The sequence below is a fragment of the Oryctolagus cuniculus genome, chromosome X, assembly GCF_964237555.1.
Source record: "Oryctolagus cuniculus chromosome X, mOryCun1.1, whole genome shotgun sequence".
NCBI lineage: Eukaryota > Metazoa > Chordata > Mammalia > Lagomorpha > Leporidae > Oryctolagus > Oryctolagus cuniculus.
The window spans coordinates 22,767,146-22,788,739 of NC_091453.1; the positions used below are offsets into that span (position 1 = coordinate 22,767,146).

The 21,594-nt window shown below is 37.3% G+C and overlaps 1 protein-coding gene across 1 annotated transcript in view; it reads left to right on the forward strand.

The window, feature by feature from the left end:
• CFAP47 (cilia and flagella associated protein 47) overlaps nt 1-21,594 on the forward strand; it is a 369,488-nt gene that overhangs the window by 206,003 nt on the left and 141,891 nt on the right. Inside the window, exons 44-46 of the mRNA XM_051827003.2 lie at nt 105-331; nt 3,266-3,440; nt 21,171-21,367. Coding sequence (XP_051682963.2) covers nt 105-331; nt 3,266-3,440; nt 21,171-21,367 — 599 coding nt within the window. The remainder of the gene's footprint in view (nt 1-104; nt 332-3,265; nt 3,441-21,170; nt 21,368-21,594) is intronic.

Sequence of the window (21,594 nt, forward strand, 5' to 3'; positions counted from 1 at the left end):
CTGCAGTCTCATCTTTCAAACCACTCACATGAGTCCTGGATAACAACATCAAAATTTCAGGCTTAAAAGTTCCTTGCATTCATGAATGTTTTTGCTTCCCCTAGTGCATAGTAAGGCAGATCCAGTGCTATACTTAAAATGCAAACTCCATCATACCCTGGATATGGACCTTAAATTGCCACTGACTAATGAAGCCAAGGAAAAGGCCTTGGCTTTTGCAGCACAACAACAGATGTCAAATATAGAGTATGAGCGAAGGCTGCTCACAGGCACTCTGGAGAGCAGTAGCGTTCGAGTGGCCATCGCGCTCCTGGGGCTGACCAAGGTTGAGGTAGGAATGAAGGACTGATGATGCACTTAAATTACTCTCTCTTTACCAATTTATGATTAACAGTTGTTAATTAATCCTAACAGCATTTTTACATAAATAAAGGATGTATATTGTTTTTTCCAGAAAGACAGCTCAGAAGCTTCCTCTCTCTCTCTCTCTCTGCTTTACTCTGTCTTTGTAACCTCATTAAATACTAAATATGAAGCAAAACATTCTATTATGTAATTACAGGCATTACAGTGGAGTCATAAACATAGCAGTTGTCAATTCTGGTTGTACATTAGAATGCTTTGGCTAACTTTTAAATCTCAAGCCTCAGTTTTTATATTTTTAATTTGAAGATACAAGTCATATATGAAAACTGAGATAATTACATAAACTATTTACCCTACTACCTGATACACATTATTTGTTTTCTTTATACATGATATTGTGATGCCTATTATTATCACTGCTATTACTATAGACTATTATTATAGCTTAAAATAAGTTATGATCTTTTTTTATGGTTGGCATAAGGTACATGTAAACCTGGTCATATTGTTCCTCTGGGCAGATTTCTCTACTGGATTTGCAGCCTATGTCAGATAAAGACCAGTATCATTAGGACAGTCTACACGACCTCCCTGGTTAGTCTGCCCCCTCTGCACATCTCAGCTCTTCTACTGGACCACATTCACTCGTGCCTCTCCCTCAGCACAGACTCCTTGCTATTCTTCAAACACTCCGCTCATGCTCCCTAGGGTTTTCTACTTTTTCCTCTAGACATCTGAGGGTTGTCACTGACAATTACTTCAGATCTCTGCTAAAAAGCTATCAGTAGAATTTGGATTTAGCTACTTACCACACATTTTTATAAATTTTTCCTTGTTGTTTAAGGTTTACCTTATTTGTACATTTTACAATAAAATACTTGACATTGTGTAAGTGATTTATTGTGTTTTCATTTGTTAAACTATTAGATTCAATACAGCCTAATCACGGATTTCTAATAACTAATTGATATTATTTTATTATTATTGTTAAAGAATTTATTTATTTATTTGAAAGAGTTACAGAGAGAGGCAGAGGCAGAGAGAGAGAGAGAGATCTTCCATCCACTGGTTCACTCCCAAATTGGCCTCAATGGCCAGACTGGGTCAATCCGAAGCCAGGAGCCAGGAGCTTCTTCCAGGTCTCCCATGTGGGTGCAGGAGCCTAAGCATTTGGACCACCCTCCAGTGCTTTCCCAGGCGCATCAGCAGGTAACTGGATCAGTAGTAGAACAGTCTGCACTCCAATCGGTGCCCAAATGGGATGCTGGCATTCCAGGGCTTTAACCTGCTACACCACAGCACTGGTCCTTAACTGATGATATTTTAAGGATGACCTGGATTCTAAGTTGTGATTGTCTCACAAGTGTTAATTCCTGAAGCTTTGATGCCCTTTTACTTACCCATTCATATTGTGCCTCTAAGAAACTGATAATTCTCTTATGCTTAAATTGAAATGCATATTTTTATAAAACAATGAATATAGGAAAGTTTATCTTCAGCTTTCAGTATCTTATTACAATAAAAATTTTAATGAGTGGCTATTTCAAATCTTAAGCCTATCATGGTTCTCCATAGTTCTTTCTCCCTCTTTTTCCTTTTGAATTACTTTTTCTACATTATTATCTCTTGCAAGCAGATTGTTTAAATAAAAAAATTATTGACGGAGGTGATTTTATCCACAGACATGCTTGCCATTATATATAGGTTCTATTTTTCTTCCTCTTCCTTTAGCTTTCTCCCTGGAATCCAGCACATTTCTTGTATTTACTATTGCATTTAATAAACTATGTTTTGTATAAGATTTAGGGCTTTTTTTAAAAGATTTATTTATTTTAAAGTTAGAGTTACAGAGAGGCAGAAGCAGAGAGAGGGAGAGAGGTCTTTCATCCATTGGTTCACTCCCCAAATGGCTGCAACGGCCAGAGCTGGGCTGATCCAAAGCCAGAAACCAGGAGATTCTTCTGGGTCTCCCACATGGGTGTAGGGGCCCAAGCACTTGGACCATCCTCCATTGCCTTTCCAGGTGCATTAGCAGGGAGCTGGATCAAAAGTAGAGCATCCGGGACTTGAAATGGCGCCCAGCATTGCAAGCAACAGCTTTACCCTCTACACAACAGTGTTGCCTCCTAGATTTAGTTTTATGTTTTCTTCTTTATCCCATCAGATTATGAGTTCCTAAAACCTGAAAATCTTACGTATTTTTGTCTACTCCTTGGCATCTAATGCATGATATGTGTCTTGTAATCATTTAATTGAATTTGAAATGTGCTTAACAAAACAAATGTCGCTTATGAATTACTTCAATTACACTTGGAAAATTGTGTTTATTTTCCCTGTCTTGTTTTAGGAAGGACAGTATTGTGTCTAGATTTGTTTATGAATAGCATCAGTTGTAACCCACATTATTATATGATTAATGGTTGAAGGAACTAAAAATGTCAACCTTAGATAAGAAAGATTTTTATATGTTTGTGGTGGGGTAGGACTTAGCTGCTTTTATACATTCACAAAATTTTCTTGAGTAAAAGGAGGGCTCAGATTCCACGGCAAATAACTGTATCTGATTGGTAGATGTGAGGGAGTTCAGATTTCAACTCAAAGAGAGCACGTTCTCAATGCTGTTTACCAAAGGAATGGTTTCCCCCCAAGGCAATTAATTCTCCCATAGTGAAAGCATTAGATCAGGGACCACTGAGCCTTTCTCGCTATATTGGTTCTTTGAAATGTTTTGGTTCTGTCTTTCACCAAGTGTGTAATAAGGTCTCTAAAGAAATAAACAAATTCAATCCCTTGGTGAAATTGTTTTCCCGAATGTTTGGTCTAAATGTATAATGATATCTTTTGTGTTTTGGATGTAAAATTAAGAAATTTACATTTCAATTTTACTGCTCATTTACAGTCTCTTGTGCTGTTTAATATTTCAAAGTTGAAGAAGCCTAAGTCTGTTTTATATACAACTGAAGTGAGCCTTCCAGAACATTTTAATATTCCCAAGAAAATCTACATCCCTCAAAGTCTAGAACCTCCAACTAAACTGACTCAATCTGAAAGAATCAAGCCTACAACGAAACCAGGTAATCAAAAATGTGTGTATCGAAGTATCTGTGTCCAGGCATGTTAATAGCAAGCGCATATCAGTGGAAAACAACGTGGCATTTGTGATAATTTATCTCTGATCTGGACCAGGATCTTTATTAGTTGAGTACTTAGTACTGGTCTCCTGGTGCCCCTTTATTCTGTTGTTGTGATCAAGAAAGCATAAGGAAGATTATATGAATATTAATACACTTATAAAATGAAAGTAGTAAGATGTAAACAGTGTGAATAAGTAGTCTTAACTATTCAGAAGTATTTTTACTTTTCAGTTTCTTTCAGGCTTTTGAATAATAATAAGAATGTAATTTCTTCACTAGAGCTATTTCTACAATGTATTATAACTCCAGTGTTAGGGATGCCAACTTATGTTTTTGTTGAATTTGGTTTTCTTAAATTTCCATGTGTTCTCCTATGGATTTGTGCGAACTATAAAATATCTCTAAGTCTTCTAAGCCTGAAAGGGCAGTTACAAGTTATAAATTACAGAATAATAAATTTACTTTACCTTCTCAGGATGGATGGATCACTTTAGATGCAATGACCCATTGGCCAAGCAAGTAACAAACATTTAAGAGTTAGATATGTCTGCTTTAAGACAATAAAGGATAATGAACCCCTATGGTGAACTGGAGGGCTTGACGCCATGTCTAAATATTCAGATTAAAAACAATAAAAACAAAAACAAAATCCCAGAGCAAGCTTTAGGTACAGAGTTTAAGATACCCATGTCCCACTTCAGAGTGCCTGGGTTCTGTTTCCACCTTAGTCTCCTGATTCCATCTTCCTGCTAAAGTTGACCCTGGGAGGCAGTGGTGATGCCTCAAGTAATTGGGTTCCTGCCACCCATGTGGGAGATCTAAATTGCATTCCTACCTCCCACCCCTGGAGCCAATTGGGGAATGAACTAGCAGTTGACAGCTCACTTGTTCTCTCTCTCTCTCTCTCTTTGTTTCTCTGCCTCTCAAAAATAAGATAAGTAACATAACTAAAATCCTGAGCTACCCAAAACATCTGTGAGGCCATATTTGGCTTACCAACAGTCATCCTCAACATCGTTATCATCTTAAGTTGTTGTCTTTTTTATTCTTTATTAACTCCAGTTTGGGGATGTACTATTAAAATTTTAAATGAATTTTTTATTATGATAATTTTTAAAAAAGATTTATTTATTTATTTATTTATTTGAAGGGCAAAGATACAGAGAGAAGGAAAGAGAGAGAAGGAGAGAGAGAGATATCTTCCATCTGCTGGTTCACTCCCCAAATGGCTGCAATAGCTGAGGCTGGGCCAAGCCAAAGCCAGGAACCAGGAGCTTCTTCTGGGTCTCCCACATGGGTGTAAGGGCCCAAGCACTTGGGCCATCCTCCACTGCCTTTCTGCATGCATTAGCAGGGAGCTGGTTCAGAAGTGGAATAGCCAGAATTTGAACAGGTGCCCATATGGGATGCTGGCATGTTCATGTTCCAATTGTTGTTCTGTGCAGTTGAGTTTGTAGAGGGATATTTCCAACCCACATTTGTTTCCACACTTTTCATCAAAGATTTAAAAGAATTGAGTTTAAAAAGAATATAAGACTGCCTCAAAAAAAGTACTATCATAACTCCAGGTAGAAAATAAGTCAAATAAAGGCACACCCTACCACCTGTATTACCTATTTTTCAACAATGTACATGATTATGAAAAGGAAAATAATGTAGATGATTAGCTCTAGTAAATAGCCTTCCATCAAAATTCGAGTATAAATATATTAGATGTAAAGTCTTAAAATCATATTTTGTGGTATAAACCAATATTGGAACAAATAGGGGGCCTGTGCTGTGGCATAGTGGGTAAGACTGCTGCCTGTAGTGCCGGCATCCCATATGAGTGTCAGTTCAAGTTCTGGCTGCTCCAATTCTGATCCAGCTCTCTGCTGGAAAAAATAGGAAAGCAATAGAAGATGGCTCAAGTCCTTGGGCTTCTACACCTGCGTGGGAGGCCCAGAGGAAGCTCCTGGCTCCTGGATTTGGATCGGCAGAGCTTCCACCATTGCAGCCATCAAGGGAGCTGGCCAGTGGATGGAAGATCTCTCTCTCTCTCTCTCTCTGCTTCAGTCTCTCTGTGTAACTCTGCCTTTCAAATAAATAAATAAATCTTAAAAAAAAGAAGAAATAGGCAAATTCCGAGCAATAAGTATGCTAATACAGAAATAAATATTCTATTTTATGGGGTGGGGTGGAAAGAAAAAGAACTGACAAGTATTTATGTGGAGGAATAACCCAGTGTTCCTGCATAAGTGCAGGAGAAAGGTGGAAGTAGTCTTAAATTTATAAACTCTTAATAAATTCTATACTTATCAACAGGAGTTAGTTTTGATGTATTAAAATTGCTATCTTTATTATTATATTAATGTTGTCTATTCTTTTTTTTAAAAAAAGATTTAATTAATTGAAAGGTAGATTTACAGAGAGGCAGAGGCAGAGAGAGAGAGAGGTCTTCCATCCACTGATTCACTCCCCAAATGGCTACAATGGTCAGAGCTGTGCCAATCTGAAGCCAGGAGCTAGGAGCTTCTTCCAGGTCTCCCATGTTGGTACTGGGGCCCAAGGACTTGGGCCATCTTCAACTCCTTTCACAGGCCATAGCAGAGAGCTGGATCGGAAGTGGAGCAGCCAGGATTCAAACTGGCGCCCTTATGGGATGCCAGCACTGTAGGCTTCAGCTTTATCCACTACATCACAGTGCCAGCCCCAATGTTGTCTATCCTTTACCTGTATCGAATTCATAATGAAAGTTATACCTTTATGATTAATGGTAGATGATAGTAAAATTGTTTTTTTTAATAATTTACTTAAATCCATAGTTACTTAAGTCCCACCATTTGGAAAAACATTATTTTCCCATTCTACCATTTAACATATAATGCTTTCATCTGAAGGAAATGAAACTATAAAGAATGTTCCTCTGCACAGAAGTAAGTAGGTTCGTCAATTTCTGCAGATGCAACCAATGTACACACACACACACATATACTTCATGGAAATTGTACATGTATGTACGTTGTAAATGCGCAGTTATGACAAACTGCTATGGGAAAGGGACACCACTTGTCTTACCTCATAGATCTCAGTGATCTCGTGACTCTTTTATGTTAGTGGAATAGGGTCGATTTTATGTTTAGTGAAGACGACAATGTGCAAAGAACCATGATGGTTGGTTTATATGGCTTTTCACATCTAATCCTTCTAATGTTTCTGTTTGAGACCTCATGTAGGCCTTGATCCTATACTTGCCTATCCATGGACTCTCACCATAACCTTTCCACAGTGTTATGAGTTTCCACAAACATATTTTCACTCCATTTTCCTCCATCCCCACATCTACCATGTAAATGACTGTGTTCCCTTTCTCACACAGGAAAAGAGACTACAGAAACACATCTGTTAGTAGACATAGGAAGTCCATTCACTCAGTCTTAAGTAAGGGTCACTCAGAAGAAAGCTTTATTATTTTAAGATTAATTTTGTTTTATTTTAAAGGCAGAGTTACAGAGAGAGATATCGTCCATCTGCTGGTTCACTCTCCCAAATGGTCCAAAGGCTGGGGCTGGAGCAGGAGCCAGGAACTCCTTCTGGGTCTCTCATGTGGGTGCAGGGGCCCAGCCATTTTGGCCATCCTCTGTTGCCTTCCTAGGGTCATTAGCAGGGAGCTGGATCAGAACTGAAGCAGCCAGGCCTGGAATCAGCCCTCATACAGGATACCAGCACTGCAGGAGGTGACTTAACCCATTCCTAAAGAAACTGCTACTGAGAAAACCAGTTTGCCAGGGCTCTTATATCAAGGGTTAAGAGAATATTCAGAGTATAGCAAAGGGGGAACAGGAGGATCCTCCCTGCTTGCCATATGCATCTTTATACATTGTGTGTTCAGAAGCCTGCCTCAGCAGCTTTCCTTGTTCGGGGGTGGGGGGGAGGGTCTGGTCATCTCTGAGTACATGTTGCAAAATAAGCTTTTCTGGAACTTGTTCAGAAAAACAAGCTCAAGCAAGTAAATTGTTCCATATTCTCTGCCACTGCTCCTGTGCCCCAGCTCCTGCATAAATCCACACTCTTGATTACAATTCTTTAACCTCCACGTTTCTTTCCCTCAGTGTCAGAAGACACTTGCTATGTTTACCATTTATCTCTACCTAGATAACCTGTTTGGGGGTTCTTCATCATTTAACACCGTTCCTTCTTCTCTGACAGTGAATCTTTCTAACTCCCAAGCATCCTCATGCTTGAAAAATTGAAGAAATCTTTGCCTTTACCTTTCCCATGGCCTCCATAGTTCTCAGACGAGTAAATTCTTATCTGTAGTTTCAATTCTTGCATCAGTAGTTCCCTTAGCAACCTGTCAAATCTATCCTTTGCCCTCATGCTGCAGTAAAACACACAGTTGCTTTCTAATTACCAAATGCAGTGGCCCACTCTCAGTCTACATCTTACCAAATCTCTATTACATGTAACCCAAATGATTAAATTAATCTAATCCTAGAATTCTGGATAGTTGATAAAAGGTTTCATCCTGGTTGCCTGCATTTATCTATCCTTTTGACAAAATTCATTCTTAGCTTCTTTGTGAGTTCTTCTGTTTGCCACATATTGTGGGAATCTTCGAGAGTATCCTTTTCCCTCTGGGATTAATAGTCTTTACATACATCCTGAGAAATGTTGCACATTCCCATAATTAAAACTTTTATCAATATCACCAATACGCAGTTCTATTCCTACCCCTTTCCTTCCATTTTCAACTTTTATATTCAGAGGCAGATGAGCAATTTTCCCCTAAAGATGCAGATATGCCAATAAACATACAAATGGATACATAGAGATATATATTCCTCAAATTCAAAACAAATGCATTGCTTTTCTGCATCAGTTTGTTCCTTGTGATGTAATCTTTATCATTTCATATGGTAGGAATGTGTCTCTCATACTAGAAATCTTGTTATACTGTCCTAAACATCTGTTTTGGAGCTCATACCCACAATCCATTTTGTAAATATTCTATAATTTTCTCCTTCTTTTGTATACTCACTGTTATGATTCAGGTTATTATCAGCAGTTTGCAAAAGGAGAAAATAATTATATCTACCTCTTCTGAATATCATACACATTTAATGAGATAATACATGTTAAGAATAAATGTTATATACTGTAAGTGATAAATGTAATACATTTTAAGAATTAAATGCTGTATGATATACTTGATAAATGTTGCTTTTTAATAATTTTCTAAGCTTCTCATCTTTAATACCCCTTACCATCAGCCAACAGAATATTAATAAGTCTATGAAATGTTATTGAAGCATTTAGAGATTTCAGTGACAAGATTTAGTTTGTTACAAATGGAATTTAAGACTTATGAGTCTTAACTTTTTCCACCCCTCTTCCTACTCACTGTATATAATTTTATATTTGTAGTTTTACATTATTTCTCTTGAAAAGGGTTGCCCAAATTGTGAAAGCATCATGTCTCACAAACCCAGACTTATACCTGCTTATAGATATTGGTGTAAAATCTCATCTACCTGTGGATCCAGAAGCCCATCTGTGCTGACCACTGATCTCCCATGTTATACTTGCAGGCTGGCGAGTACCGGTCTGATACTACATATGTTAGCCCTGCCTCCTCAGTTGCATTACCCCATCTTTGTGATGTATCTCCCTCTGTCTTGGGTAGCCCATTGGCACGGACTTTTACTTTGTTAAAACCCTAGTTTGTTTCTGGCTTGTTTCTGCCTGACTCTTTCCCACAGGTACTAGCACACACTTCCTGCAATTGGTCTTGGTCTACAATGCCCTGGGTAACTCTAATAGTAATGTTTCTCTTGAATTTGGAATCCTGGGACTTTCCTGTCTATGTATCTGGCCTTTTTATAACAACTAGATCCATTTCCTGTTTCTCAGTGGCACTTTCCCAATTACAAGCTTATTTTCTACTTTCAAAAATTCTGATAAGGAGCCGGTGCCATGGCTCACTTGGTTAATCCTCTGCCTGTGGCGCCGGCATCCCATATGGGTGCCGGATTCTGTCCTGGTTGCTCCTCCTCCAGTCCAGCTCTCTGCTGTGGCCCGGGAAGGCAGTGGAGGATGGCCCAAGTGCTTGGGCCCTGCACCCACATGGGAGACCAGGAGAAGCACCTGGCTCCTGGCTTCGGATTGGCATAGCTCCAGCTGTAGCGGCCATTTGGGTTGTGAACCAACGGAAGGAAGACCTTTCTCTCTGTCTCTCTCTCTCACTGTCTAACTCTATCTGTCAAAATAAATTGAAAAAAAAATCTGCTAACTGTTCTTGACTAATATACCTTTCTCTGGCTGCCCTCTCATCCGTGTCTTCTCACAGTCTATATGTTCACTTGCCAGTATATCCTGTCCTAACATTCAGGCTTTTCTACCCACTCCAGGGTCTTTCTTCCTACTCTGCACTATGCAACAATGAGACATGATTGTGTCCATATTATTAAAATATAATTTAATTCAAGTAACTTAATATAACCAGGTCAACATAATTATAATATCCAAGATTACAAATGCCCCTTATTCTTATAGTTTTGATATAAAAAATTTGCAGTTTGATAAATGACTCAGTTTGCTTTTTATTGTTTTACATCTACAGAGAATGGGGTCCAATGGTTTTTTCATATTCTTTCTATTAGGTCTTCTCTGGGGAACATATATCTGCAATAATATGTTTAGGGAGCCATTTAATCAAATATTTTATAAGCCTTTTACCCTACTTTAAGTCCTGAGAACATCCTGTTTATTGGCTTGCAGGAAGCTCATTCAAACTGATTTGCACACTTAGTGAATCAATCTGTAATAACTTAAAAACCAACTCCATCAAAATGGATTTTATTTTTAATATGAGACAATTAGAGAAAGTTTACGGTATTCAGAAATGAACATGTAAAACACAAAGTTAATTTGCCATCAGCAATCCCTTGTTCCCCTTCCCATGGAGGGGTTAATTAGAAAGTGAAATCTTATTTCAGTTCATTTTTCTGGGAAATTCTGTCTTCTTATAAAATTATAAAAAAGACAACTTCTTAGTTAAAATACTGGTAAACTGGAACTCCTTGAGAGGCCTTCTAATTTTCCTTTAAGTAATCCATGAAGACACAGAGAAATTCAAAAATTCAACAGCAATGGGGAGAAAAGATAACAGCCAGCCATTTACATGAAGCGTATGAGGAATTACTACTAATTACTGAGCTGATGTGGCCAGATTGAATGCCACATTTAATAGTTGCCACAGCCACCAGTGCAATTAAAACATAATTTAGGTATAAAGAGGAAAAGTCTTCTTTCACGATTTGCTTTTTCCTCAGAAATTTATTATCTACATGTACCAGAAAACCAGGAACTTTTTTTTTAATTGTACACCTCCTGGCACCTCGTAGGTGTTCAAAAATGTCTTCTGAATGAATGAATGAATTTACGTGAAGTGCTTTCCAAGGTAACCTTTTGCTTACTGCTCCTGCACTCTATTAACACTTCTGTTTGCAATCCTTCTGAAAAAAAAAAAAAAGGAAAAAAACCACCTCTAGGCTTAAAATAATGGCAGGGGACAATGTGGAGGACCGTCATTCTGCTAAGGATTGTATAGAATCTAACATGCAGATCTAGTGCTGGTGGTGGCAGAGATCCCAAGAGTCTGAGTTGTGGCACACATTGTTGGGCTCAGAGTTTGTTAATTACTGAGAAGAAAAAGAGATTTCCTAAGATGCATATTTTCCCCTCGATTAGTCAAAAGCCATCAGTAAATACAAGAAAATGACCTACCTACAATTAATATGTGACTGCTTGATGCAGGAATTGGGCCAAGGGCTGTGCATTGAGCTGCCTCCACATTTAGACCTAAGAAATCAGTGCACTGGGACAGGGGAATGAGATCCTTTAGAAGAGATCACTCAGGAAAGATAAATCTCTCCTATTTCTAGAAGCAAACACGAAAAGCAAAGACAGAAATAAATGTCTTACAATGCCAAAAGACAGCAGAGTGACACTGAAATTCACATGTAAGATGGGCTACAACAGAAATAGAAACAACAGACTAGAATGACAAGAAAAATTCTGAAAAGCAATGAGATAAGGGTTATTTTCAAAGGAACAAAACTTATACTAAATGCGCAGTTGCTAACAGTAACAAGAGAAGCCATAAGATAATAGAATTGTAGTGCTCATAGAAATTAACTGTCAGCCTAGAAATTTTTATTGAAGTAAACCATCACTCAAGACTAAGGATTAAATAAAACTATTCCTATCTTAAAATTTTAGAAATTTGTCTGCAATTTAGACAATTTAAATCTTACACATATTTGCTAAAAGAACATGTGTAAGATATACTTATGGCTAAGGAAATTTAATTCAGAAGAAATAATTGAGATCAGAAGATCAGTGGTTAATAAAAATAATCAGAAAGTGTGGCTATGGGGCCAGCACTGTGACAGGGTAAATTAATCCTCTGCCTGCGGCATGGGCACCCCATATGGGTGCCAGTTCTAGTCCTGGCTATCCTCTTCCAATCCAGCTCTCTACTATGGCCTGGAAAAGCAGTAGAAGATGGCCCAAGCACTTAGGCCCCTGTACCTGTATGGGAGACCCCAAAGAAGATCCTGACTCCTGGCTTCTGATTGGCCCAGATCCAGGCTTTGTGGCCATTTTGGAAGTGAACCAGCCGATGGAAGATCTTTCTGTCTCTCCTTTTCACTATCTGCAACTCAACCTCTCAAATAAATAAAATCTTAAAATAAAGAAAGTATGAGTAAATCCCATGAACTTTAGCTATAGAATATAGAATGTATAATTTCCAAACAAGTAGAAGCATAAAAGGAAATAAAAAAATTTGATAAATCCACTAGAGTACAAGAACAGAGAAGAACTACAGAAAGGATACAGAAAAGAGAAGCAAAAAATGAGATGTTACAATAAACACATATAATAAATAAAAATAACTATACAGACTACGCTATAATCAGTTGGTATTTTCACAATGTAAAGAAAATACAGTTGTATTCTATTTATAAAATTACCTGGTAAAACATCCAAAACCTATACCAGGTATTTACTAATCAGAAAATAGCTGGAATGAATATATTAGAATATGTAGACTTACAGCATATACATATGTATAAAACTTAATAAAACAGGGAAAATCCAACTTAGGAAAAAAATCTGAACTTAATTACATCTAACTACATGTTCTTAAGAATGTATGAAGTAAAATTAACAAACACAAAAGGAGAAATAAACACATTCTCAAGCATGGTCAGAAATCTTTATATACCTGTCTATGATTGATAGATCAAACTAAAAGAAAATAGTAGGGCAGTATTGTACTTGAACAACAAAATTAGTAATACAAGGCTTTTCTGTATTAAGTCTAACTTGGTTATGCTGTAAATAATCTGTAATCCTTGCCGTTTACTTACGGTAGATAGGACTTTGAAGTTTTCTACAGCCTTTTTTCCTATGCTTTAAGGCACTTGGGAGATGTGCAGTTACTACTTTTCAGCAAAATTGCACGTGGAATAGCATACATTCAGAAATGTCTTCTCTGCATGCAGACATTAATAAACTCCATGGGGAGGCAAGTCCAGAGCTCTCAGCCATTTGGTTTCCATCAGGTGCAAAAGATAGCATGCCATTTTCTTAGCATACTATTTTTCCCTTCTCAATTCCTACCTGCATCTCTCTTTTATTTTTATCCTTCCTTTTCCCCTTTCTCTTTTCATCATGCTCTTTCTTTTCATACTTAAATACTATTTTAGATTTTCCTGGCGATAGAAAATTAAAAATAGTGTACCCTCTTTTAAGGTAATAAAATCTATTTTAACAATACTTCAAAAATTGAATCTGTCAATAATTAAGAAGTCTTTATCATCTTCACATATTATTTTATTGAATATTATAATAAATCTGTTTAAGCAACTAACCCTTTTTGGAAAATGATTTACAAAATAAATCAAGCTTATTCTAAAATTTATAACATTGAATCCTTTTATTTTTATGGAGTCTGTGGCTACATTTCATGTTTTTCTTATTGAATGAGGAAACTCAATAATAAGCAATTGTTAACTGACAGTGAATCCATCACTTTACTAGAGTATTTGTGAGGCAAATGCTCATGTGTCTATTATAAAGTAACTAAAAATAGAGAAAATTCCAACTGTGACTTTGTATTTTGACTTATATGAGAAATATTAGGAAGAGACCTCCATTAAAACTTTGTAGTAGAAAAATGAAAGTATAATTAACAAATCAAAACTTTTCTGAAAACATAATAATTTGTGTATTTATTCATATATTTTATAACTTTATTTTATAAATTAATGCATTTAATGAGAATTATACATTCTTCAAAATTTTATGAATTAAGAACTTATGATTATTGTTTGCTAATAATATACCTAAAAATCAATTAATTTACTCTGCTGCTTAACCTCTGCCATATTTTCAATGTATTTTGATATAATTATGGCATATGAAGTCAATAAAAAAACCCACTACCTTAAATTAGACTCTATAAAACCGAAAATTCTTTTCAAGTACTTCGGATTTTTCTATAGGGAGATTGTATGAGTGAATAGGACCTTCTAGCTTCTAGTCCTATCTCAACCAGATCAACTCCAGCTTCATTTTTTTTTTATTTTGAGATTCTTTGCCTCTCTTCCTCTGCCTCTCTATAACTCTTTCAAATAAAATAAATCTTAAAAAAAAAGAAAACAAAATGCCCCAAGTGAACTACATTTGAGCAATATAAAGCAGTCTACACAACACAACTGAGAAAATTTCAAGTTGGTTTTCTACTGTAGAACAAAATATACTGTTTTGAGTGAAAAAAAAGAGAATGGAAAGGTCATGTTCAAATTATCTTATCTTTATCTTTCAAATTGTCTTTAACGTTGATGCCTAGGTCAAAAGTATAAACAGAAGCCCACAGAGTACATGTCTAAATTTTAATAGTTATCAATAAAATTTTAAAATAGAATACATTCTATTATTCCACCTTGACAAGTGTAACTTTCTACCAACCTGGAAAACCAAATTCCAACTTAGAATTCTTTGACTCCTCAGAATTTTGCACTAGAAAAGGAGAGCCCAGCACAGCTGGATTCTGGTCAGGTGCCCGCTCAATTCTCTTCCTTCCTTTAACAGATATTGTAAGGCACATGGACACCTCAGCCACCACACTTATTCTTGATCCAAGTCTTCCCCCTTACATTCACTTCTTACACCATAGTTCTCAGAGTCTTCCAACAGTAGGATGGACTTAGGGAAGACTCTGGTGCAAGTGCTGTAAACAGGATCAAGGTACTCTGGGATTGTCAATTATGGTTATTTCATGAATTTGGATCATTGATGAGATTGGCCTCCACGTAAGCCTGTACTATTGTCCCATTTTCTCTTAGCACATGAAGAGACCATGCCAAAGGAGGAGGTTCAGAGTAAGGCCCTAGGAACTATGAGGCCTGGGACAGAGAACTCTCTCTCCTAAGTCCAAGAATATGTATTAAATTGAGTGTTTCCAACAACAGACCATGAGAGCAGGTCTTGAAAGCAAATAGTTTCAGAGATGATCTCAGGAAGCATTGGCACAGAAGTCACCTCAGAGTTATTTCAACTGTAGGGGAAGAAGGTTGGATGATTTTGTACCAATTGTGACTCATTCTTCAGGACAGCTCCAGTAGACTTTAACTGTCACTTCTGGCCTGATCCATGGGAGGGACTGGGTGCCATTCTGTGGTCCTAGAGAGCCTTTGAGGAGAAACTCTGTTTAAGGTAAACTCATGGCCTGCGGGAAATATTTCAAGGGGCTATGGCAGGAAATACATCTGCTACATTGTAGAATTACAAAGCACTTTGAAAACACATGTCCCAAAAAGACAATGATGGTATGGCTAATAAAGTTTCCAAGTTTCTAACAAACATCTGTGGATAAATACCTTAACCTAGACATGGCCTCTTATTTATAATAAATGATATCCCTACTTATGTTTCTTAGATCAATTATTTCATATGTTTAACCAAAGTAAATAAATTCTGTTTTAGCAATATTCAAAACTGAAGCCATATTTTCCAAAAACTCCTCTGTTTCCATGGATTTTTTTTTTAATTTAATGGAGAGGGCGTGACATTGTGTGTACACTTTAGGGTCATTGTTCGTGAACATCCAAGAAATGGAATACATATACTTGAGAATGTCCCTTGATTTAACTTTCAGACTCAGTAATAATTAGAAAATGAACATTTTTAGGGAGAAGAAAATGATACAAAACAGTTTTTGACAGAAACTTTATACTTGTGCATTTCAATTATTGTTTATGAAATGACTAGTGATTCTTTATCTTGATGAAAGTAATCATTTTGAGATTAAATTTCTTATTCAAAAAGTTTAATTTTATTTAAATTACCTATTATAAATATTTGTATTTTGGTCTGTTCATCTAAGAGAAAAATGGGGCTACATAATATCTGTTAATGAAGCAAAACATTTGATCACATCATGCTCTCTTCTAATTTGCTCCAGTGAGCTTCCCAGGGCTCAAATACCTCTCTCAGGATAAAAGTGATCAAGAAACAACAGCTGGTAAAATATGCCTGAAGTCCTATTTGCTGAGTTAAAAGTTATTCCATATTAAGATGTTTACATGAATAGCATGGAATAAGAATAACATTCTGATAGCCCTTAAGATTAAATGCTTCCTCCTTGGACCAGCTGAGAGGGACTTATTAAATGTTATAAAGATTTCAAATGTGATCTGTTTTCAGCATATTTTAATATATATAACTACATTATACTTGATCTGTAGTGTATGGCATATAACAAAGTATAATATGTCATATATTCTACATAATATGTAATTAATATAATATATACGATTGAGAAGTTTCTGTACTGCAAAAGAAACAGGAGAGTGAAGAGACAACCGACAGAATGGGAAAAAATATTTGCAAACTATGCAACAGATAAAGGGTTAATAACCAGAATCTACAAAGAGATCAAGAAACTCCACAAAAATAAAACCAACAACCCACTTAAGAGATGGGCCAAGGACCTCAATAGACATTTTTCAAAAGAGGAAATCCAAATGGCCAACAGGCACATGAAAAAATGTTCAAGGTCATTAGCAATCAGGGAAATGCAAATCAAAACCACAATGAGGTTTCACCTCACCCCAGTTAGAATGGCTCACATGCAGAAATCTACCAACAACAGATGCTGGCGAGGATGTGGGGGAAAGGGACACTAACCCACTGTTGGTGGGAATGCAAACTGGTCAAGCCACTATGGACGTCAGTCTGGAGATTCCTCAGAAACCTGAAGATAACCCTACCGTTCGACCCAGCCATCCCACTCCTTGGAATTTACCCAAAGGAATTTAAATTGGCAAACAAAAAAGCGGTCTGCAGCCTAATGTTTATTGCAGCTCAATTCACAATAGCTAAGACCTGGAACCAACCTAAATGCCCATCAACGGTAGACTGGATAAAGAAATTATGGGATATGTACTCTTTAGAATACTATACTGCAGTAAGAAACAACGAAATCCAGTCATTTGCAACAAAATGGAGGAATCTGGAACACATCATGCTGAGTGAAATAAGCCAGTCCCAAAGGGACAAATACCATATGTTCTCCCTGATCGGTGACAACTGACTGAACACCAAGAGGGAAACCTGTTGGAGTGAGGTGGACACTATGGGAAACGGTGGCTTGATGAGCATAGCCCTGACTGTTAATGAACAACTTAATACATTATCCCTCTTAGTAGTTTTTTTTGTCTGTTCTACTTAATATGACTGGTTTAGTTCTGTAATTATCACACAGTTATTCTTAAGTGTTGAAAATTAACTGAAATGTGATCCCTGTTGAACATGGGAGTGGGAATGGGAGAGGGAAGAGATGTATAATTTGGGACATGCTCAGGATGACTGGCCCCAAGTGGTGGAGTTGGAAGCATACCAGGGGATTCCAATTCAATCCCATCGAGGTGGCATGTACCAATGCCATCTCACTGTTCCAGGTGATCAATCTCAGTTCACAGTTGGTCATGGTGGAGGGACTGGGAGTCAAAGGGAGCACATAGACAAGTCTAGTACCTGCTAACGCTAACCGATGGAGTAAATAAAGGGGAGAGTGATCCAACATGGGAAGTGAGATACTCAGCAGACTCATAGAATGGCAGATGTCCTAAATAGCACTCTGGCCTCAGAATCAGCCCTAAAGGCATTCGGATCTGGCTGAAAACCCCATGAGAGTATTTCAGGCATGGAAAGCCAAGACACTCTGGCAAAAGATCTCTGCGAATGAGATCCCAGTGGAAAGAACAGGTCATCAAAGAAGGAGGTACCTTTCTCTGAAGGGAGGAGAGAACCTCCACTTTGACTATGACCTTGTCTAAACAAGATAAGAGTCGGAGAACTCAGAGGGCTTCCATAGCCTTGGAAACTCATGACTGGAGCATAGGGAGATTACTGATGCCATAGACAGGAGTGTCAATTTTTTAAAGTCAACAACAGGAGTCACTGTGCACTTACTCCTCATGTAGGATCTCTATCCTTAATGTGCTGTGAATTGAGATTTAATGCTATAACGAGTACTCAAACAATATATTTCACTTTGTGCTTCTATGGGGGTGCAAACTGTTGAAATCCTTACTTAATGCATACTAAACTGATCCTCTGTAAAAAAAAAAAAAAAAAAAGAAATTATCAATTCCCAACTTGACTCTCACTGTGATTAAACATGACAATAGGTCTGCTCTGATTTCATCATCATTTAAAAAAAATCATCTATTATTTTTCACTTTATGTTTCTGTGTGGGAGCAAACTGTTGAAATCCATACTTAAGTATACTAAGCTGATCTTCTGTATATTAAGATAATCGAAAATGAATCTTGATGTGAATGGAAGGGGAGAGGGAGTGGGAAAGGGGAGGGTTGTGGGTGGGAAGGACGATATGGGGGGGAAGCCATTGTAACACATGAGTCGTACTTTGGAAATTTATATTCATTAAATAAAAGTTTAAAAAAATAAATAAAAAATTAAAAAAAAGATTTATTTTATTTCTTTGAAAGACAGAGTTACAGAGAGAGGTAGAGACAGAGAGACAAGTTTTCATCTGCTGGTTCACTTCCCAGATGGCTGCAATGGCCGGAGCTGTGCTGATCCAAAGCAAGGAGCCAGGAGCTTCTCCCGGGTCTCCCACGCAGGTGCAGGGTCTTGGGCCATCTTCTACTGCTTTCCCAGGCCATAGCAAGAGAGCTAGTTTGGAAGAGGAGCAGCTGGGACTCGAAGTGGTGCCCATATGGGATTCTGGCTTTTCAGGCCAGGGCTTTAACCCGCTCTGCCACAGTGCCGACCCCCAAAATATACAATTTATAATGTATAATATAACACATGTAACTTGTAAAAGACATGTATAAATCCTCAATTTGTTTTAAAAGTGATTTAGAGGGGTTAATTTACTTGCCTGGCATTATGGGCATATGGACTTATGTTCATTTGAAAGGAAATTTGCTATCTTTAACATGTATGCAATTAAATATGAATTAATTAAAATTATAGTCAATTAATGTCATAATGATTACCTGGTAAATTGATTGGTATGTTTCATTGCTTTCCCTGGTTTCAGAGAACTTCCTTGTACAGAATTAGGCTTCCAAAGGTTTTTTTTAAAAAAATCATTTGTGGTTCACTGGTTACTTAAGTACTTTGGTATTAACAGTGAAATTTTCATTAGGCTTTTACACCATAGAGAATTGTGAGGGTTTTTTTTTTATGGAGAATAATAAAATAGTGACTTTTAGACAAAATGTGGTGTTGCTTGAAAGAAAATGACCAGAGTAGATTGCCTACCCACTATTAGAAATGATATTAGCCTTCTTTGTCTCTTTTAACAGTTTTTGTCTTAGTGTCTCATTGCCTGATATTAAGATAGCTACTCCTGGAGCCAGTGCTGTGGCGTAACAGGTAAAGCCACAACCTGCAGTGCTGGCATCCCATAGGTGTACCAGTTCATGCCCTGCTCCTCCACCTCCAATCCAGCTCTCTGCTGTGACCTGGGAAGCCCAAGTTCTTGGGCCCCTGCACCCATGTGGGAGACCCAGAGGAAGTTCCTGGCTCCTGGCTTTGTATCTACGCAGCTCTGGCCATTGCAGCCAATTGGGGAGTGAACCAGCAGATGAAAGACCTCTCTCTCTGCATCTCCTTCCCTCTTTGTGTAACTCTGACTTTCAAATAAATACATCCTTTAAAAAAAAATAAAAATAAGATAGCAACTCCTGCTCATTTTTTAATCTCCATTTGCATGAATATCTATTTCTACTTTTTACTTGAACATTATGATTAATGGTACATAAAGCCTGTGGTTATAAAGTGAATTAAAAGTATGTTATTGCAAAAATTAAAGGAAAAAAAAGGAAAGGGGTGGGGTTGAAGGAGGGAGATTAGTATGGTTATCTTCTTAGAGTTGTATCTATGAAATACATAAAATCTCTTCTCTTTATATTAATAAAAATAAATTTTAAAAAGAAATGATATTAACTATTAACTTTAGGTAAGTGGTAGAACAAGGTGTTATGAAAGGGGTGAGTTAGATCTCTCTCTCTCTTTCTTTGTCCCTTGCCCATTAACTATGAAAAAATTATTTCTATCCACTGGCCAAGTTGATGGCTGTGTGACCGAATACCTCTAAGTTATAGAAATGTGGCAGATGATAATACTTATCAAATATCTCTTATATCCACTTTATTTTTCAGGCCCATTTTAGTTAGAGCCATGTGGTTGCATATGGCCAATTAAATGTAGTAAATGTTAATTTTAGGCAGAATATTCAAAATCTCTCGAGCAACTTTCCAGATATTCCTTTTCCCCTGATCTGTCAAACAAGGAGAAGGGGTGTTTCTGAAGGAACATCTGCAAGTCAGAGGTATTGAAACAGAGTGAAAAGACTTGACATCTCTGCTTTCATGTTGTATTTGTCTCCTTTGCTTCCTTAACCTTTGTGTCAGACCACTTATACTCCATGCATGTAGACATGTTAGTCATTAGAGCTATTCTGTTTGCAGCATCAGGTTTCTGCAAATAGACTCTTACTGAAAGGGAGATAAGGAGGCGTGCACAGAAACAATGATTGCTCTGTTCGGATTTAAAAGGGCAGTGGACCAGACCCCTCTCTCCAAAGTTAACTAACCAATAACACAGTTTCGGGGGGCTTCTTGGACCTCTGCTAGCATTCAGATGTCTTGTCCTTATCCTCCCCCCCTTTTCTGCCACTTGTATTTTAAAAACTCCTCTTACAAGGCACAGGGAAGATAATTTTTGTAGGATCCCAGTCCCCCACGTTTATGGTTTACCATTACTCTGAATACACTCAATTTCCTTGCTTCAACAGCTTGCTCAAGCAGAAGAGCTTAGGCTCAGGAACAGTACCTTCAGAACACGGAGCCCTGAGTGACTTTATGGAGCACACTTTCCTCTGACCTATGAACAATATATGCTGCCATTGATAAATAAAGTGGCATGATAATCTCTAGAGACCTAGGGATGGCATATTTCCTCAACACTAGAGTTTGTTCTAGGTTATACAACACAATTTAATACAATAATATAAAGTATCTCTTATCAAAATTAATTTTTGTATTTATATCACTTTAAATGATTGAACTATGTTTTAATAGTTTCAGATGGATCTGTTCCAGTTCCTTTACAATTTGTTCCTCGCAGTCCCGGTCGATACCCTTGTAAAATTCTGCTGGTATCAAGATATGATGTCCGTGTCTATTGCATTGAAGGTATAGTGAATGGAGAAACTCCAGAGGCCACATTTAAGTTTGTAACACCAGCATTTCAAGCCCTTACCCAGAATATTCCAATAGTACGTATAACTTTTTTTAGTACTGGTCTTCGTTCTCATATAGGGAAATTTTTAATCTACTATTTTTCCTTCTGACAGCTTGATACTTTTAATCTGTGAACTGAACTGACAATAGATTAACAGGGGCCAAAAACACCCAACACATGTATTAACAAGCAGAAACATGAGAGCCATAGATAAAGCATAAGGCTCAAAGAAGGGGCAACATAATTGAAGCTTGTATAGAA